Source organism: Lynx rufus, unplaced genomic scaffold (genome assembly GCF_022079265.1).
Source record: "Lynx rufus isolate CCGP_SWC_20201006 ecotype Redwood Valley unplaced genomic scaffold, mLynRuf1.p SCAF_1, whole genome shotgun sequence".
Classification (NCBI taxonomy): domain Eukaryota; kingdom Metazoa; phylum Chordata; class Mammalia; order Carnivora; family Felidae; genus Lynx; species Lynx rufus.
The window spans coordinates 157627401-157646172 of record NW_025814823.1 but is presented as its reverse complement, the minus strand read 5'-3'; the positions used below and the strand labels follow the sequence as shown (position 1 = coordinate 157646172).

General features: G+C 39.3%; 1 protein-coding gene across 1 annotated transcript in view; it reads right to left on the bottom strand.

The window, feature by feature from the left end:
* RHOBTB3 (Rho related BTB domain containing 3) overlaps window positions 1-15446 on the bottom strand; it is a 57724-nt gene extending 42278 nt beyond the window's left edge. Inside the window, exons 1-4 of the mRNA XM_047089330.1 lie at window positions 15360-15446; window positions 14954-15179; window positions 9875-10061; window positions 1088-1242 (exon numbers count right to left, since the gene is read on the bottom strand). Of these exons, the coding sequence (XP_046945286.1) occupies window positions 1088-1242; window positions 9875-10061; window positions 14954-15179; window positions 15360-15361 (570 nt within the window). The 5' untranslated portion in view covers window positions 15362-15446. The remainder of the gene's footprint in view (window positions 1-1087; window positions 1243-9874; window positions 10062-14953; window positions 15180-15359) is intronic.
* Window positions 15447-18772: the final 3326 nt, after the last annotated feature.

Below are 18772 nucleotides of genomic sequence, written 5' to 3'. Positions count from 1 at the left end.
TAAATTTAAAAAGTTTCTCACAGTCATTGATAATATGAATATTATGAGTATATCTTTCTTAATGCAGCCATATTATTGTTTCTCTACATTACTGAGTTAAAAATAGCCACTTACACGTGATAGAAATGAGGACCATTTATATTTGGTTCCAAGTTTAACATTGGTTGTTATTTGGAGTTTAGTAACTTCACAACAAATGAAATTTCTACAGTCATCTGTGGAGACCTCAACATTTGGACACAAATCTACATAATGAATAATCTGGCATACTGGAAAGAGTACTTGATGAAGAGCTGGGGAACTAACAGAGAAGTCTAAAGTGCTTCTGCTCAATGAAGGGTTTACACTGGTTTAAACCTCTTATCCGTGTTTACCAAATTTGTCTGCTGAAAGGAGTCACCTGTTGGGGAGTTGAAACGATAGTTTCAAAGGCAGTTTTAAATGGCATGACTCCACAGTATTCTCCAAGCACCATGCAGTCCTAATATTGTAGGGTAGATTCTGTGGGCTAAGAAGGGCCTCCAAATGCCTGCAAGACCCAACAAATGCCATTGCAACAGAGCAAACAAATCCCAACTTCTCACATATCCAACAACAAGCTATTTGTAGAAGTAGTTTCTATGGATATTTTTGAGCTGCATCACTTAGGAGTATGTGAAATATTGCCGAAGCACACACAGAGGAAGAAAAATCATTCTTTTCAAATAGTAGATAGAAATAAAAACCTTTCAGAGCCCAATGATCAGGTTCTGAGGCTCACTGAACTGTGTGAAGATTACTAATAAAATTGACGTAACAGGCTTGTGTGAGTAAACATGCTTTTGATATATACAACAAAAACCAATAAAGTGTCACCAAGTGGAAAATTCCAAAATATTTTATTAGATGATAGAAAATGTTTAATTTGGAGAGAAAAATAAAATTGTAATTTGACTCTGACAAAACCTTTCTTCTACTCTCATTTTATTTCTCAAAGTTAAAACCAATCATGTTTTTAAAACTAAAGTTCTAACTGAGGTTCTAGAAAATACCTTCCCAGCCAACCTGACAAAGGACCTTAATTTACATAACAGGGATTACCACTTACCACTCCTCCAAAATACTTTCCTATGTAGAAGTCATCAAGGCTGTGTAGTTCAAGATAGGTGGCTCCTAGTTCTTTAGCAAGTTGGATCCCTTCGGTTGTACTGACACAGCTCCCTCTGTCTGAGGTACACAGTGGGCATGTACACGGTAATTCTTCTGAGAACATAAATACAAGTAACAAAGAGCTTTGAAATTAAATAGGAAAAAATATACATAGACAATCTGAACATTAAACAACAAAGTAAGAGCTCATACGAGAACCACAGTTCAGGGACAGTTAGTACACCCACCATCTATCCACTAAATTCTGAATAAAAAGCATCAATGTTAATATAAAGCTCCCCAAAGTAAACAAGCTTTAAGTGAAAGAAGAAACCATATTTTAGAAAAGAATTTAAAAATAAGTGAATATACATTACCAAGGCTATTATAGTAATTAAGCCAATCAGCTAGTAATGGAGGACATATTTCCTTTTATACAATCCTGACATCCTGAGTATCAGTACAAATTTAACAATTTAATTGCCATGGGTTGGGACTTTGTTCTTTTCTTTCTTTCTTTCTTTCTTTCTTTTTTTTTTGTGATAAACTTGAAATATATTCACCAAGTTGACTAGATCTGAATCTTCAAGGCTACAAAACTGCCACTCTCTTTGGAGAGTTCACATAAAGTACATTCTTATTAATCCAAACATCTTAATTATTAGACTCTAAAGTATTCAACTACAAAGACCAAATTCAACCACTTATCTTTCTCTTCAAGATTAAAAAATCATAAACTAAAAGAATAAAAACGTTTTTATTAAAAATGTGAACTATCTCAAGAGTCATGGTTGCACCATGTACAGATCTATGACTGGGAAGGTGGTAGATCAAGCATCTATAAGAATACTTCTTAGTAAAGCTAAAAAGGTATGTTCATCTGTGAATTCATCAGCTAGCTTTGTTTTGTTTCATGACACATCAGATATGTCATTGTATAAAAGACAGCCAAGTCAAAGGGGGATAAATCCATTTCTAGAAATGCATTTTGTTATAGATTAGCTTCCCTAGAGAATCAGACTCTGAGATGGAGACTGGTGTGCAGGAGGTTTATTGGGGAGGGAGGTGCTCTTGGGAGCAAACGGTTTCAGGGGTGAGGGAAGTGGGGCTGGGCAGAGAAAAAATTTGAACTGCAATATAGCTACAACAAAGATCTCAGCAGATCCTACTGGGAAGTCTGAAGCTCAGATGGCCCTTTAGAATGAATGGTTCCTCATTTGGGGGAAAGAGAGCTGGGCCTTTGTGTCCCTGTATCAAATAAGATAATGAATAATTAGATGAGGGCTGCCATGGGTGAGGCAGAACCTTGGGTAGGCAGCTTCTACCAGCACAAGGTAATTCCCAGTCCCTGGGAGGAGATTCAGCTGTGAATCAGCAGCCAGCAGTTCAGTACCTGAGGGAGGAAGTATGGTGGCCCTCAAAGGGCATTTGGGCAACTTACCACAGCATACACAGCAAAGTCCTTACCAAGCACCTACATATAGATAGAGCATGTATATATACATATGGAGTATACTCTAAGGAGGTTTAGTGCATGTGCCTGCTATGTACATAACTATGTAATAATTTCAGCTTCACTGAAAGCATTTTAGAGCTCAGAGACCAGGAATTTACATCCTCCTTCTGCAGAGGAGGAAAGTGAGGGTCAGGGAAGATGAGTGCCCTGGACAAGTCTCCTGGTGTGTCAGAAATGGAAAACAATGATACAACTGTTACTTGCTCTATCTGGTAAGTAAAGTGAAACAAAAGATAGGATAAAAATTTAGTCTGAGTGAAGAATTACTGAGTAAAGATACAGTGATTTAAAAGTTAAGTGTGGGTTCTCAAAATTAAGCCATGAGTTCTGAATTTTTGCTTTTACTTTTAGCAAAAGATCATTTTAGTTCTAGAGCACATAAAGTTTTTATACAGAATTTAGCCTATCTTGAAAAATAACACAATGGTATTTCACATTCTTTACAAAGATTGATAAACAGTGCCTTTGATTTTCTGAAGACAGAAGCCTTCTTATGTCTACAAAGCTCTCCTTATATTGATGGAATGGGGTGAGTAGGCAGACCATCTTATTAAACTGTATTTCTGAACAAAAATAAAGCCAAGTGCTTCAAGTGGAAAATTAAGTGAATGTAATGTAAAAAATTTTTAACAAGTAATCTTGATTTGAAGGAAAATACAACTAATTTCAGGTTTAACCCAGCTGAGAAAGGTTTTCCGCTGTGTGTAGCCATTACCCTTACTGACACACATGCCTAGAAAACCCCTCTTCACATCTAATCTTCACAATCTCCGTGTGTCACAGAACACCTCTTTTTGTTCATATGCACCCGGAAGGAAAAAAATGTCTCATCGTTATGTGTTGGATATAGCAGGAAAGCCAGTAAAACATTTATGGAATAAATAAACCTATATTAAGCATTTCATTAGGAACAATCAGAGGACCCAAATAATTTTAAATTGTGGTGTTTTCTTCAGATCACTCTGTGAGCCTACCTCAGGGTCACAGGGACTCTGTGAATCAGTGTTAGACTTCTCATTAACACTGTAGTCTTTTTTACTCCTCTTACATGATAATCTTTAAGGTGTTATCAGAAATGTCTATTTTTTAAAGCAAACACAAAGTAACTCTGGAATTCAAATGAACTGCTTCTCTTTCAAAGCAGCAGCTTTCAGAATCTGAAGGGTGATTCTTACAATGTTGCCAGTGCCTGAAAGCTTTAGAAAGAACTTTTAAGAACTCTAGCTTAGCGATGTACTCAGCTCTATCAGAACTTCAAAATGAAAAGAAGACAGGATGCCCATTTGGGGGAGCTCAAGGCTATGAATACCCTGAGGCATGTTCAGAAAAAAAAAAATTCTCTTTCAGAGATAGATTCAATATTTAGTAAAAAGCCAAAAATTTTTTCAAAGCCAAATGTGATGAAGACATACATAGATAGTCAAGCTTGTCAAAACACGTGTAACAAAGGAAAATAGTAAGACTGATTGTTTTTGCTGAACTATTTCTAAAAAGAACTCAAGAGAGGAATTACCAGAACACCCAACACAGCTACATGTATCGCAAGGGACTCGGGGAGGGAAGCAATACAAGTCCTTGGGTTGAATATCAGATTTAGCTTGGTAATTAATTATTTTGCAATCACATGTCTATGTGAAATTAATTTCATCTTAAGACCACTCATTCACTAATTGAACAAATGTTTACTGAACACCTACCACATATCAAACAAGAAATACAAAGATACACAGACAAAAGCTCAGAGTCAATTGGGCCAACAGAGACAGGACTGCACAGAATTATAATATAATAAATATAATAAATACTAAAATAAAGGTGTACAAAATCACCATGGGAACATAAGAGAGTAAATTAACTCTGCCTGAGGGATTGTGGAAGGCTTCACAAAGGAGGCACTGGTTTACTAGACAAGGATGAATTTGCCATACAGATATCAGGAATTGTGCAGAAGGGCACTCCAGTCAGGGGTGGGGAGCATATGCAAGGTCTGAATGTGAGGAAAAAACACAACATGTTAGCTTCCAGTTTCAAAATGGAAAGCTAAGCTCACATTGCAATCTCCTCTCCCAGAGAAATCACAGAAATGATTAAATAAAGGGGAGGGAGAGGAGAGGGGGAGGAAGCGAGAAAGGAGGGAAGGAACAAAGGGAGGGGTTGGGGAAGGAGGAAGGGAGATGTGCATATACAGCCACACTCAAAAATTAAGAGGAGAGAATCTCATCAGCCCAGAAACTGGGAGCACCTGAAAGGCTGAAGGCAGATAGCATACGACCAAAGAGGGAAGCTGAGGCTCAGGGGACAGGTGGGAAGTCTTGCACTGGAGAACATTAAGAGTACTCAGTGCTCACTGATGGGGGCACAACAAGGAGGCCCAAGGGCAACTGAGTGGAGATTAGTTGGAGACCTCAGTGGAAGTAGCTAGGCTTGCAGATCTCATATGAGCTCTCACTCCTACCCTGACCCCAGAGAGCAACTGGACAGAGGAGGAGAAAGGCGTTAATCCAACAGAGAATATAAACTGCAAAATGAGGCAAATTAAGAATTATCCAGGGGCGCTTGGGTTGCTCAGGTGGTTGAGCACCCGACTCTTGATTTTGGCTCAGGCCATCATCCCAGGGTCATGGGATCAAGCCCCCAGTCGGACTCCATGCTGAGTATGGAGACTGCTTGTGATTCTCTCTCCCTCTTCCTCTGCCCCTCCCCTCCTCATGTGTGTGCACACACATATCAGCCCACTCTCAAAGTCAATAAATAGACTTAAAAAAAAGAAAAAACTATCCAAAGTTTAAAGAGCATCCATACCATGAAATAAAATCTCATCAGATGAAAGGACTTAGAATGCCCCCCCTCAAAACAAGACTTAATAGAGCAATCAAAACAAAATCTTAAAGTAAATATAATTAATTGAGAGAGGTTTTCTTCTTAAAGTATTTACATTCTTAACACATGAAAAAGAAAATCAACCAATTAGAGATCTTGGATGTGAGAAACTGTTGAAATAAAAAAAAAAAAAAAAAGTAATAATGTAAAAGAGCAGGAGAGACCCAGTAGAAGTAATTTGTGAGCTAGGAAAAAAGACCAAAGAATTCTCCCATAATACAACACAGAGAAATAAAGGGTTCGGAAATACAAAAGAAAGATAAAAGTAACAGAGGAGACATCCATAAGTCTCATCATCAGTCTAATAAGAGAACAAAAAGGACAGAGTAAAGAAAATGTAGGGAAGGTGGTATCTGAAGAAATCATGAAGTTGAGACTTTCCCAGATCTAAAGAAAGACCTTAAGTTCATCAAGCAGTTCTGTGCAACAGGTACATAAGACACAAAAGATTACACTCTACAAGGCTGAAGAAGCAGTAGGAGCTATATCATGAAGGATCCTGCATTTTAGATAAGACTTTACAAGAGAAAATTATTGAGGTGAGATCCAAATACTGGATGAAAATAATGGAATCAGTAGGAACCCATGATTAAAAGAAATACATGGTTCTATCCAATGAAAGGGTCTTGAAGCAATGACACTTAAAGTTATGAGCACCCCTAAAGTCCAGATCTTGGTTTCTAAATATCATTGCTCACCAAATGGAACCCAGGCTCCCTGAAGAAATGACTGATTTCCAGGGCTGGAGCAGGCAGAATAAGGTGAGCCTAGAACATCTTATGTCAGAAAATAAGGAAGGACTCAAACATTAATCAGAACTAGCTTGAAAAGCCTTCCTTCATGCAAATTTGGGGTAATACAAACAACAGAAAGAATACAAAGAAAACATTATAAAATATGTAATTTAAAAAACAAAGCCATGAACCATAATGATTCTAAAAAATGTGGGAGCAGAGAGAAGGGAAAGCTCTATTTAGAGAAGAATACCAACTAATAAGTGTAGGAGGAATGACAGAAAATCACTATTTTGCAATCACAATGATCACAACTGAAGGAATTATGCAAAATAATGGGCTCAGATTCTGTAAAAATGTCAATGTTATGAAAGATAAAAAAAAAAAGGATGGGGAACTGTTCTGGATTTAAAAAGACTAGACAGACATAACAATTAAATGCAATGAGTAGTCCTTAATGACATTCTGGATTAAAAAAAAAAAAACAGCTTTGCAACAACGGAAAATGTGAATATGGATTGTATTTAAAATAATAATACAATAGATAATAGTATGTCACATTTCTTGAATGATGGTTGCATTATGGTTGATAGAAGAATGGCACTGTCTTACATAACACATGATGAATTAATTAGGATTGAAGAAATCCCATAATTTTATAATTTACTCCCAAATGAAAAAGAAAGAGAGAGGATGTGTGTGCATGTGTGTATTTGTAATCTCTGGGATTCACTGTTCTATTCTGGTCAATTTTCTTAGGTTTGAAATTTTGCAAATAAAAGGAAAAAAGAAGAGAGTTTCTAAGGAACATTAAAGCAATGGCTATCATGATCTGACTTGTATTCTAGGATGATTATTCTGAGAGGATTTATTTCAGGAAGAAGCAAGGCAAGAACAGAAGGACCAGAGGCCAATTTACCATAAAGCCGATGAACCCTTATCTTGTGGGTCCCTTCCAAAGCCCTGGGAGAAACCTAAGCAATAGATGGTTAACATCATCATTTGCTTTTGTAAAATTTGCAAAATAAGATATTCTAACTATGCTTGGTTAAGACCACTGTCTCTTTTCCATTCCAACTCCCTTCACCTTCCGTCAGGCAGCTCTGAAGTAATGACAGGCATTTTGGGGATCCTGCTAATGGGACTTGAAATTTAGGTTTAGTGGGATATTATCTGTGGTTTGTAGTCACTTCCTTGTACAGTTAAATGTTTGAGAACTGTCTTGGTACACGAATAGCCTTCCGGAATGCTTCTGTCACCCAATGTGCAGACTTTTTTGGTGTCTTGAAGACAAAGATGCCAAGCTGAAAGAGGAACACAACACAAACTATAATGCCCAGCACCAAAAAGATGTGAAGAGCAAAGAAATATGCTGGAAGAAAAACTAATTCTCATATTCTTCTCTACATAGAAAATAACAAAAGCAGTTACCTTAGGAAAAAGTGATCAAAGACTGCACAGCCAAAAAACATAAGGAAAATTAAAGAAATGTCAAGCTGTTAAATAGTAGAAATGTTTTTTAAATGTCTGTGGTATTTGACAGCTTTTTAGATTTGCAACTCACCATGCTTCCTTTTCTCATTCTAAATATTCATGAGTGTGCGTGTGTGTATTTGTAATGTTGTAGTTTTTTTCCCAACAAGGACCTCTGAAATTATTTAAGTTTCAGGTCCTACAAAATCAGGAACTACCCCTTGAGACCAAAAAGAAGGCCACTAAGACAGATAATTACATGACTAAGATCTGAAATCCAATGAAGAAAAAGACAACGCATGGAGTTTGAGGTTTATTTGAAATGTAAAACCAAAAGGGCTTCTTAGTCAACTGGATATGGGAAATGGGAGGAAAGCTGGGTTGGATGATTCTAGTTTGGGTGAATGAATGGGTTTGACATCATTCACCAAGGCAGCGAACTCAGCAGAAAGAGGAAGATTCTGTGGAGATACTGGCCAGGAGAGAAACTAGAGCCAGAGAAACAGACTGGGTATTCATCAGTGTCTATACAGGGAAAGGTAAAGCAACAGATTAACAAATTCAAGGTCAGAGTAAACAGCAAGAAGTGAAGCCAAAGGATGAAACCCTGGGAAACAACTAGTGCTGTGTTGGTTCAATATGTGTACAGGGGTGGGGGGTGGTGTTGACCAGTAAGAAGACAGAGAATTAAAACAACCAAGAAACAAAGAATAGCTTTTTTAATTGAAGGGAGAGATGTGTTTGAATAACTTCAAAGGATGAGTTGTTATTAAAATATAAATCAAATTAAAGGGTAAATGTAAATGGATGTCAAATTTGTCAATAAGCATTCAACTGGTAACCATGGGTGAGAACAAACGCAGTATAATTGCGAAACTCAAAGTCAGACTGTAGTGGACTGAAGAATAAATGGGAAGTCAGGAAGTGGACTCAGGAAGTGTGGATGACTCTTTCAAGAATTGAGGCCTGCAATAAAAAGAAACTTAGGGAAGTAGAGGGGATGTGCGGTCAAGGAAGGGTCAAACCTACTTTGTGTCTTCTAATGCTAAACATACACCTACCCTACCACTATGACCCCAAATCCTACTCCTAGGAAACTTAAGCATCATTAAAAGGAGAGTGAATAAATAAATCACAGCACATTCACACAACTGAAAATACACACCAAAATAACAAAATATAGTTAAGTGCAACATGGATATATGCCCAGAATATTAAGCTAACTGAAATTAGACACAAGGTACTACATACGGAATAATTCCTTTTGTATGAAGTTCTAGAATAAGTAGAACTAATCTATACTGTTAGAAGTCAGAATAGCAGTTATCTCCAGAGAGGGGTGCTACTAACTAGGAGGAGGCATAAGAGAGCCCTCCAAAGTGAGGCAAATGTTCTCAATCTTGACCTGTGAGGCGGCTGCATAGATATATGTACATGTAGGAAGGCATTAAGTTGCACTCTGGGATTAGGGAACTTTACATCCCTTACTTTGCTCTACCTTAGTGAAAAGGAAAAATAATAAATGAATAAAATTTTAAAGCCAGCCTCACTGAGGAAATACCACTAAGATGGAACTATCAAAATACCACCAAATCAAAGTGAATTCCAAGTTGGCCCTAGGAGATCTGACAATGATATGCATAGCAGCGAATGCTGGCACGGCTGAACCAAAAGAATCCAGCAGCCTTGGAGTCAACGCTTCCTCTCCCTCAGGCGGTGTCGCCAGTGTATTCAGTTTGCTCCTTACTAGCTACCTGAAAACCCTGCACCTAAGCCCAATTCCTTCTGCGGACAATCTATCCTTCCCACTGGATAGACCTTCAGAATGTCAGAAAGAATCTTCCAGGGCTCAACGCCAGCCTCATACCTTTCCCGTATCAAAAGAACATAAGTACTGACTTCCTTCACTACTGTATAACAATTTAGAAGACAAATCTGTACCCATCAGAATCACAGCAGTAGTCCGTGACACTTTACTTTGATGTCTCACTATCATACCATGTGATGAAGAGATTAACAGCTGGCATTTGAATGCAGTGATTTTATTCCCAAAAAAGCCCCATATTAATCATGAATAAACTTAGCACTATTTAAAATTAACATGGTACCTGCATTCTCATCATAAAAAAAATTAAATACTTACCATTTTGTCTGGTGCCAACAGCAGCAATGATTACTGGAACTGAATTTAATGCCCTTTTAATCACTGGAATATAATTATCCTTTACTTCGTGGAATGAAAACTTGTCATTTACGTTGTATTTGATCACAATGATGTCAGCACTCCCAATTAGATTTCTAGAGGTATACCAATCACTGTCAAAAATGTCCTAAACCAAAATGCAAAGAGCACTCTTTAGTCTACTTGTCTTCAAATGAATCATGAAATAAAATGTAACACATTAAATTTTTTCCTATAATTTTTGTAATTCATAAAAAGAATTTATTTTTAAATAAGTAACTATCTAAAATTAAAAATGTTTAAAGCCTACCAACTCTTCAATTTTTATGTATTCATTTAGCCTATTCAGCAGTGTAGTTGTTGTACTCTGAGACAGATCTAGGGAATCACTGTCTGTGTGATGAAATACGCAATTTCTTTCAATATGTGCACTTAAAAATAAGCACTTTGTTTTAAAATTATGCCATACTTTTATCACCTAATAAATTTGAAAATGTTAACACTACGGTAGTAGATGCCAGCCCATCAGTATGAGTAAAGAAGCTTCAGAGGATTTTCTGTGACCCAATTAGACACTGCAGGAGTGTTCAAGTGGTTTAAATGGCAATGCATTGTGAATTCTGTGGAGTTCCATGTATTTTATACATATTTTCAAAATTTATACATACCTTTCAACTTAATCCATCCTTTGGACGGTACAGTATAAATATATATAATGTATGTGTGTATATAGGGACGTATGACTTATAAAAAGATACTATGTATTATTATAAAGTGTCAACATGGTAAAGAATAGATTTTCAATTCCTGTTTTTAGCTTATATAAATTAAAAATTCAGGATAAACCTTTCAATCTTGAAATTTTTACTTTTGGACTACAGTTAATAATTACCACTATATAGAATCAGGGCCAAAAGTAATTTATTATGAACTCTACTCCTTAAAAGCTTTGATACTTTAAAAGTATTTTTCAAAGGCTTTATGTGAATAGTAGCATAAGAAAAATATGTTTATATATCTTAATACCACAGCTAAGTATGCATTAGTGGCTTTTTTCCTCATATTCTAGTTAACTATTAATCATTATTTGTCCTTTCCTGTGGCCTTTAGTATGTATTTCCAGGATATAATATGGCTAGATTAAGAAAATAGTTAGATGTGGCTAACAGATCCAAAAACTGTTGAGCTATGAAAGTTTGCACTTTAAAATATGAGCCCCAGGGGCGCCTGGGTGGCGCAGTCGGTTAAGCGTCCGACTTCAGCCAGGTCACGATCTCGCGGTCCGGGAGTTCGAGCCCCGCGTCAGGCTCTGGGCTGATGGCTCAGAGCCTGGAGCCTGTTTCCGATTCTGTGTCTCCCTCTCTCTCTGCCCCTCCCCCGTTCATGCTCTGTCTCTCTCTGTCTTAAAAATAAAGAAACGTTGGAAAAAAAAAAAATTTAAAAAATAAAAAAAATAAATAAAATAAAATAAAATATGAGCCCCAAATAGGGTAATAATGCTGAAATCAATCAGTCAAGATCCATGTGACAGAGCTTTCATCCTATGATGGAAAATTCTGGAGAAGTGTTACACAGCAATGCCCTTTAGAAGAGAGAGCTGCTTCTCACCAGGACCTCCACCATCCCCAGCAAGGCCTCCCCCAATTCCCTGCACCCACCCCAACCCACCTACTTCCTATGAGTACACTCAGAGTAATGAGAACTGCAAAATGTTTGGACATGGATTTTTTGAAATGTTTGGACATGAATTTATTGAAAGTGGGAGCACTGAAAAAGGAAGATTAAAAAAACCAACAAAGAAAAGTAGACAAACTATGGGGACATAAACAGCAAAGGCAAAGTCTTAAGCTTGGAGGAGGGTGGAAGAGGCGGGGAGAAGGGAAGTGGGACACAGATCAAGAAAATGTGAAGGCTTCCCAGCAGAGCTCCACACTCATGCTCTTTTCCAAATCCCAAACCACAAACCCATTCAGTTCCAAATGTATCTGCTATAGTATCCAAATTCAAAGTAAACAAGCATAACAGGGTATATAAGCACAACAAAGAAAGAGAACAAAGTCAGATGAATGGGATTAAAAAAAAACCAAACAACTAGAAATAGGTGGACCAAATGAAACAGCTATTTAACTCTGACAGAACAAATCAAAAGTAACTGCTCTTTGCATTCCAAATAGTTTAAAATTCCAGAGTTACTGGAGAGGTGTACTAGGAAAAAAAGGAAACATTGAGAGGGAAGTGTCAGGAGAAAATGGGTTTTGGCATCATTACCACGGATGTATTGAGGATATAAACACTGTAAATAATTGTATTTTTAAAACATCAGTTTCAAATCCTGCACAAGAAAAGTGTGCATGTGTTACCTCATTGCTTTTTGTGGAATATCTCTGGTAAACAGGAAAAGATCTAGAAATAAAATAACGTAACCGCACACACAAAAAAAAGAGGATGGGTTTGAGAGAGACATCCTAAATAATGAACTACATAAAATGAATATGAAATGCATTAATTTAAAAGTGCCAAATATATATACCGCAAGGATCCAGAGTAAGGCCATGGATCTACAGAAAAAACAAGAGAAGTACAAACTGTCTCATTCCAATTCCAAGGAAATAACACCACATTCCTAGTCAAACTGTGTCAAAGAGAAAATGCTCCCCTGGTTTCTAGAAATATGAAGGAAATCAAATTCTCCCACCCCTTGTAAATCACTTCCAGGATTTCCTCTAGGAGGTTATGCAATGCAAAGCTTGGAGCCACATTGGGAGAATGGAAATCATTTTTTTTTAAATAATCTAATTTTTTGCAGTAAAACAATTGTATTCTACTTGACTATGGGGCTGCAAAGTACTGTTTTGTACTTTGCACTTAGTACTAAGTACTAATACCACTGCCTCAGTGTGGTGGCAAATTCACTACATTTGTGTGAACCTTGAATGATGTATAGGAAAACTTCTGCTTAGTGTGACACATGGCTATATTGAAGTCGTAATAAACACATTATAGGAGCTACCACCTACTGAGTGCCTACTACACGTCTGCTTCTACACTAAGAACTTTACACGTGCTCCCTCATTTACTCTTCAGCACAGCTCTAGGAGGCAGGGATTATTTTCCTTTTATACATAGGAAAAATGTGGCTAAGAGAGGATCGCTGACTTAACCAAGGAAAAATCTCTAAGTAGCAATGTGGGGATCTGAAAGCAGGTCCTTCTGCTGTCAAAACCTGTGCTCTATCTGCTCTGCTATATTGAATATTATGTTTCAGTACATGTCAAGTATCAGCTGATAAATACAATCCACCTGAATATCTCTGATGGACTTTTACTTACCACCAAAAAAAGAAAAGCACCTGAGAAGAGAAACTCTATAAATATATTCCCTCATGTTTGAAGATCATTATAACCCCCAAAGTGTACCTGGTTACCAACTCAATGCCTTAAACAGGACCAGAGTCTAAACAAACAAAAGGTTAAGATTAACACAATAAAACGCAACAATCAGTATATGGCAAAAATCTAGACTACAGATGCTTATTCTAATCCATTCACTAACTACAACACATGATCACAAGTACTGTTTTTTGCTAAATTATCAACATAAACAGGAAAGAGCTAACAGCTCAAAGAAAAAACAGGAAATGTAAAACCTAACATCCAAATTCAGCTTATTTTCCCTACATTTATTTACTCTACTCACTCAACATCTGTTCCACTGACTGTAGTAAAATCAGTAAGTTTTTAGACTGTACTATCTTCCACAATGAAATGGCCAAAGTGAAGAAAAAAAAAAGTGTTTCATTTGCTTGCATAGACTCCAGCAAGTTCCTGATCAATGCTTCTTATGACTAGCATCATCACTGTCATAAATGGGAATTCAATACCACCCAGTAATGGAAAAACTGTTTTGCATTTATTTTAGCCCATTAATGTAAATATCCTTTAACTGAAAATTTGTTTGGGCTATAGTGATCCTTTCTTGCCATAATTTGCATAAGACATTTTTTATGTACATTCCATACATTCCTTTAGAAAGGTGTATCAGTTCCCCATAGCACCTGATCTAGATTTTTTAAATTGCTATTTAAACATACAGTCTCACATAATGAGAATTTGTATCTTCTTTTTCAGACACTCAGCTTTCTTCTGTTATAAAATACAATCTTGAGCTTTAGTTATAATATTATAACTCCAATACCAGTAAAGAATAAGAAATTTCCAAATAAGTTTAAATGAAAACATTAAAATTATTACTATTATTGCATACCTCAGTATTACATTATTGTGTACTAAAAATATTTATGTGTCACAGATAGATTCCTTTCTCCTTTATCAAGTACTCAAGAATCAGACTGAATTTTATCGACTTTATTACAATTTCTTCTAATTATTGCAAATTTTAAAGCTTTTTGAAAATTCCAAGCAGTATTATTTCCGATTTATGAGTCACTGAAAACAAATGGCTAATATATCAAGAGTATCTGCATTATTAAAATTAAAAACATGAATTAAAATTTTCAAAAGTGGATAGTGTTGCAAATGAGTGGTTTAAAATTAATTCTCAGTCCCTGTCTCTTCCTCTCCTTTCCAGGGGTCCTATTTCTGAACTGCCCCAGTGAAATTTATTTTTGCTTGTGTTGAGCTTTCAGAGGACTTTATTTTTAGAACACTAATATTACACTATCACCAACAGGGTAGGCATGAAAAAACATTGCTCTCTGCGGGTGACACTTGGTGACCCCGTCCCTTGGGGTTGTCACATTCAACTGCCAGCTACCAAGGGACAACCTACAGTCGTGAATTGTAGGAGTAAGCGCTCCAAGTTCCCACTGGGGCTTTTTTTGCCTTCTAAGAGTGTTCTCTGACCAGGCTGCCCCCCGCCCGGTGAAACAAAGGAAAACGAAGCTTTTCCCAAAAATGTTTTAAAACTCTACCCAGGTGACCCGGACGGTCCACATCCGTGAAAAGGGAAAAAGGGGGAGGAGGAAAACAAATGAAAGAAAAGCTCCGTCAGCCTCGGCACTGAGCAGCGGCCGCCCCTTACCCAGACGGGGCAGTCGTGGACCACCAGCTTGACATTCCCAAACGCGCTGGCCTGATACTCGGTGAACACGGGACGTGCGACCGTACTGGTGGCGTTCAGCAACAAGCTGCTTTCGTCCCCCGAGACCAGCGGGCTTCTCCCCAGGTAAGTGCGGATGAGCCCCGACGGCCGATTGTCCTGGTGAAACGCGTCCCCCTCGTTCCCGAGCGCCACGATGTGAATGGACCTACACGACAGGGAGGGGGTGAGGGGGGAGAAGAGGCGCGTGGTCAGCGCGAGGATCTCTTTAATCAGAACAGGAAGTGCGGGGGGCAGCGCGCGGCGAGGATGAGCGAAAGCCCCTCGCGCTGGGGCGCACGACACGCGTTGGGGTAGAGACAATAGCAGGACCGCGACGCGTACGTACATGATCTCAAATCCAAGGGCAGGGCGGCGACCCGGAGAAAAGCGGCTCCTCGCGGCCTCTCGGGGCCAGGCGGCGGCGTATTCACCCGCAATCAGCTCATCCCCGGCCGCGTCTCCTTCGCGCGCCTCCACCGCGGTGCGGCCGACGCAGAGCGGGCCCGCGCGAGCAGCCGAGCGAGCGACCAGGGGGCCGGAGACGTGCGAGTCGGGCCGTGTGCGCGCTGCCAGCCAGTCAGGAAGTGCCCGGGAACATCCCGAGCGGCCCGCCGCTCCCCGCCTCCCCGGCCGCCGCCGCCGCCGCCAAGAGTGGCCCGGCGCCCGGGCGCTGCAGCCCCCTCTCTGCCGCGCTCCCCGGGCCGGGCAGCTGTCGCCTTCTGCTGCCGCGGCTCCTCCTTCTGGCCGAGAGTGAGTTAGGAGAAAAGCCGGGGCCTCCGCCCCCTCGGCGGGCCGGGCGGGCGGGTGCAGCACGTGCTGGCCTTGGGGGTCGAGCGGACGCGGGGGGCGCGCTCCCCGCCGGGGCCCCGGGCCCAGGCAGCGGCTGCCGGATACAAAGGAGCGGCCCGCGCAAGGGCCCCGCGGAATATAAATTAATAAATACAACGCCCAAGCCGGAGAGCTCCTGATCGCCAATCCGCCTGCAGCAAGTTTGTTCAACTCGAAAGGCTGTAACCAGAGCCAGGGAAAGGGGGGTGGGGCGGTGAGGCCCCCGCTCCCTAAAGACTGGGGAAAAAGGAGGCTGGGGAAGCTAGGCATTCAAGCCTGCTGGCCGCTCCAGCAGCCCAATTTTTTTCCCCTTTTGGCCTTGACCGAAAGTGTTTTACCACGTCTCCCGCTTTGTCATTTGTCAACATGCACTACAGCTGTTTTCTAAAATCATACTTGGGAGAAAAAAATAAAGGCAACATTCATGCTGGGGCAGAAAGAGTTCTTTGTTCACACAGCAATTAATTTGCTAATATCGCTTTTGAGGGATTATTTACTATTTCAAGCTATATTTGGCATAGTTTACCAAAAACTGCAGCTTTTCTTTTTTTTTGAGTGCTGGGGTTCTTATTGTGATAATGTTAAGTTACGTGTGAGGTGTTTAACATACGGATAAGCTAAATGCTAGTTTGCTTGGAGATTTTCCAGTGCACATTAAGGCTACCTATTTAATAACTCCTTGGACCAACTGAAAAAAATAACGATCATGCTAATAATGCAAGGATACTTCAGATTCCTTCATGATAACTCACTGAAGTAAAGGTTATGACTGCCTCTAAAGGGCCTCGAACTATCCCAATGCAAATGAACACGCGAGTCCACTAATACCAAGAAGGGCCAGAGGTTACTGTGGGACTCAGCTTCTCCATAAACATGAAAATTCTCACAAGTGCTCTGTGTTGAAAGAGTTATTTCTCCCTTTCCTTATTTATTCATTTTGCCCTACTTTAAAATATCTTTTCTCAAGGGAGCTATTTTGAGGGTATGAGGTACTGAGGAGGGACTGAGGTACTGAGTAGGGGAGTGAAAAGACTAGGATAAGAGGCCTTTGGAATGTGAACAGCTTTTGATTATGGGCCCTTGTTGCTCAGTTGGAAGCAGTATAATATAGTTTCTCATGCTCATAGGGTATAGCAAGAGGCATTATTCATGTAGTCACTGATTTTTATTTTTACAATTTTTTTTAATGTTTATTCATTTTTGAGAGAGAGAGAGACAGAGAGAGAAAGAGGGAAGCAGAGTGTGAGCAGGCGAGGGGCAGAGAGAGGAAGACACAGAATGTGAAGCAGCCTCGGGCTCTGAGCTGTCAGCACAGAGCCTGATGAGGGGCCAAACCCATGAACCATAAGATCATGACCTGAGCCGAAGTCAAAATGCTTAGCTGACTGAGCCACCCAGGCACCCTATCACTGATTTTTTTTTTTTAAATCTAGTTTCCCTTGCACTAAGTATAATTTCCCTTAGTCTTTAGAACCTAAACCATCCTGAAATATCTAAGAGTATAGGATCACCTTTTCTCTTGGGTCAATAGAAAATATATTTTGTCAATCCCTTCTGGTAACCACAGGTCAAAAACAAAGACACTAGAATGGATGAATGCAGAAAGAAATTGTGGTATGTACCTGCAATGAAATATTATTTGGGATTAAAAAAGAAGGAAATCCTGTCATCTGTTACAATATGAATGAATCTTGAGGGTGTTATGCTAAATGAAATAAACCAGTCACAGAAAGACAACTACTGCATTATTCCATTTATGTCCGGTATCTAAGGTAGTCAGACTCTTAGAAACAGAAAGTAGAATGGTGGTTACCAGGGGCTGAGGGTAGGAGGAAATAGAGAGTTGTTCAACAAGGAGAGTTTCAGTTTTGCAAGATGAAAAAAACTCCAGAGATCTAATGCAAACAAGGTGCATATAGTTAACACTACTGTAATGTATACTTTAAAATGGTGAAGATGGTAAATTTCATGTTATATTTTTATGTTTTGTCACAATACAAAAAAGGGGGGTGGGGATTGGGAAGTGGCAGGAAGAAGCATGCATTTTATCCTCCATTATTGAGTATGGGAGCCAGGCCCATGGTAGGTAGCATGGGAGATACGAAGATACATAAGACTCAGGTGTTACCCTTGAGAAACCAAGTCTATAATTAATGGTTGCTACATTGTGAATATTAATGCACCCAGTCCTTTGAAAACATACTGGTTGCTTAAATAATTATAATACAAGCTTATGCATTCAACAGCAGAGGTAGGTACAAAGTACAAGGTTAAAATTCAGTGAACATTAAGAAGAGACTGTGCCTGTCTGTCACCAGAGAAAAGTTCACAGAGGAAGTAAACAGTGGCTTGGGTCCTAACAGATGAGAAGGAATTGCTAATATGAAGAGGAGGGAGGTGGGAAGGGAGAGAGTTTTAGAAGGAATAGACAGACATTATATGAAAATCACATGCAAAGGTGTAGAGACATGGAAGATCATGGTTTGTTCAGGAAACAGAGCTGAAATTAACACTGGTGTGCAGATTCCTTTATTACAGCAGACAAAAAAAGAGAGTGGTAGAGGCTTTCCAAGAGATTTCAAAAGTCAGACCTGGGAATACTAACTATAGATTAGGGGTCCCTCTGTATATACCAGAGAGCTCAGCTAGATGCTTACCAAACCCATCTTCTTTTCCAGGACCCATAGCTGAACTACATTTTCCAAAGCTTTTACATGTAGATAAGGCCATATCATTAATTCTAGGTAGCAGAATATAATCCCTACTGAGCTGTTAAGAAAAGTGTGCCTTCTCTATTCTCTTTTATCCCTCTCTACTAACTGGGTGAAGCCAGGTCAATGTTGAAGCCATTGTTTGAATCTGTTGGTCTGCTGCATGGAGGAAGATTGGGTTCCTGAATGAATGGTTAGAGCAGAGCTGCTTCACAGCATG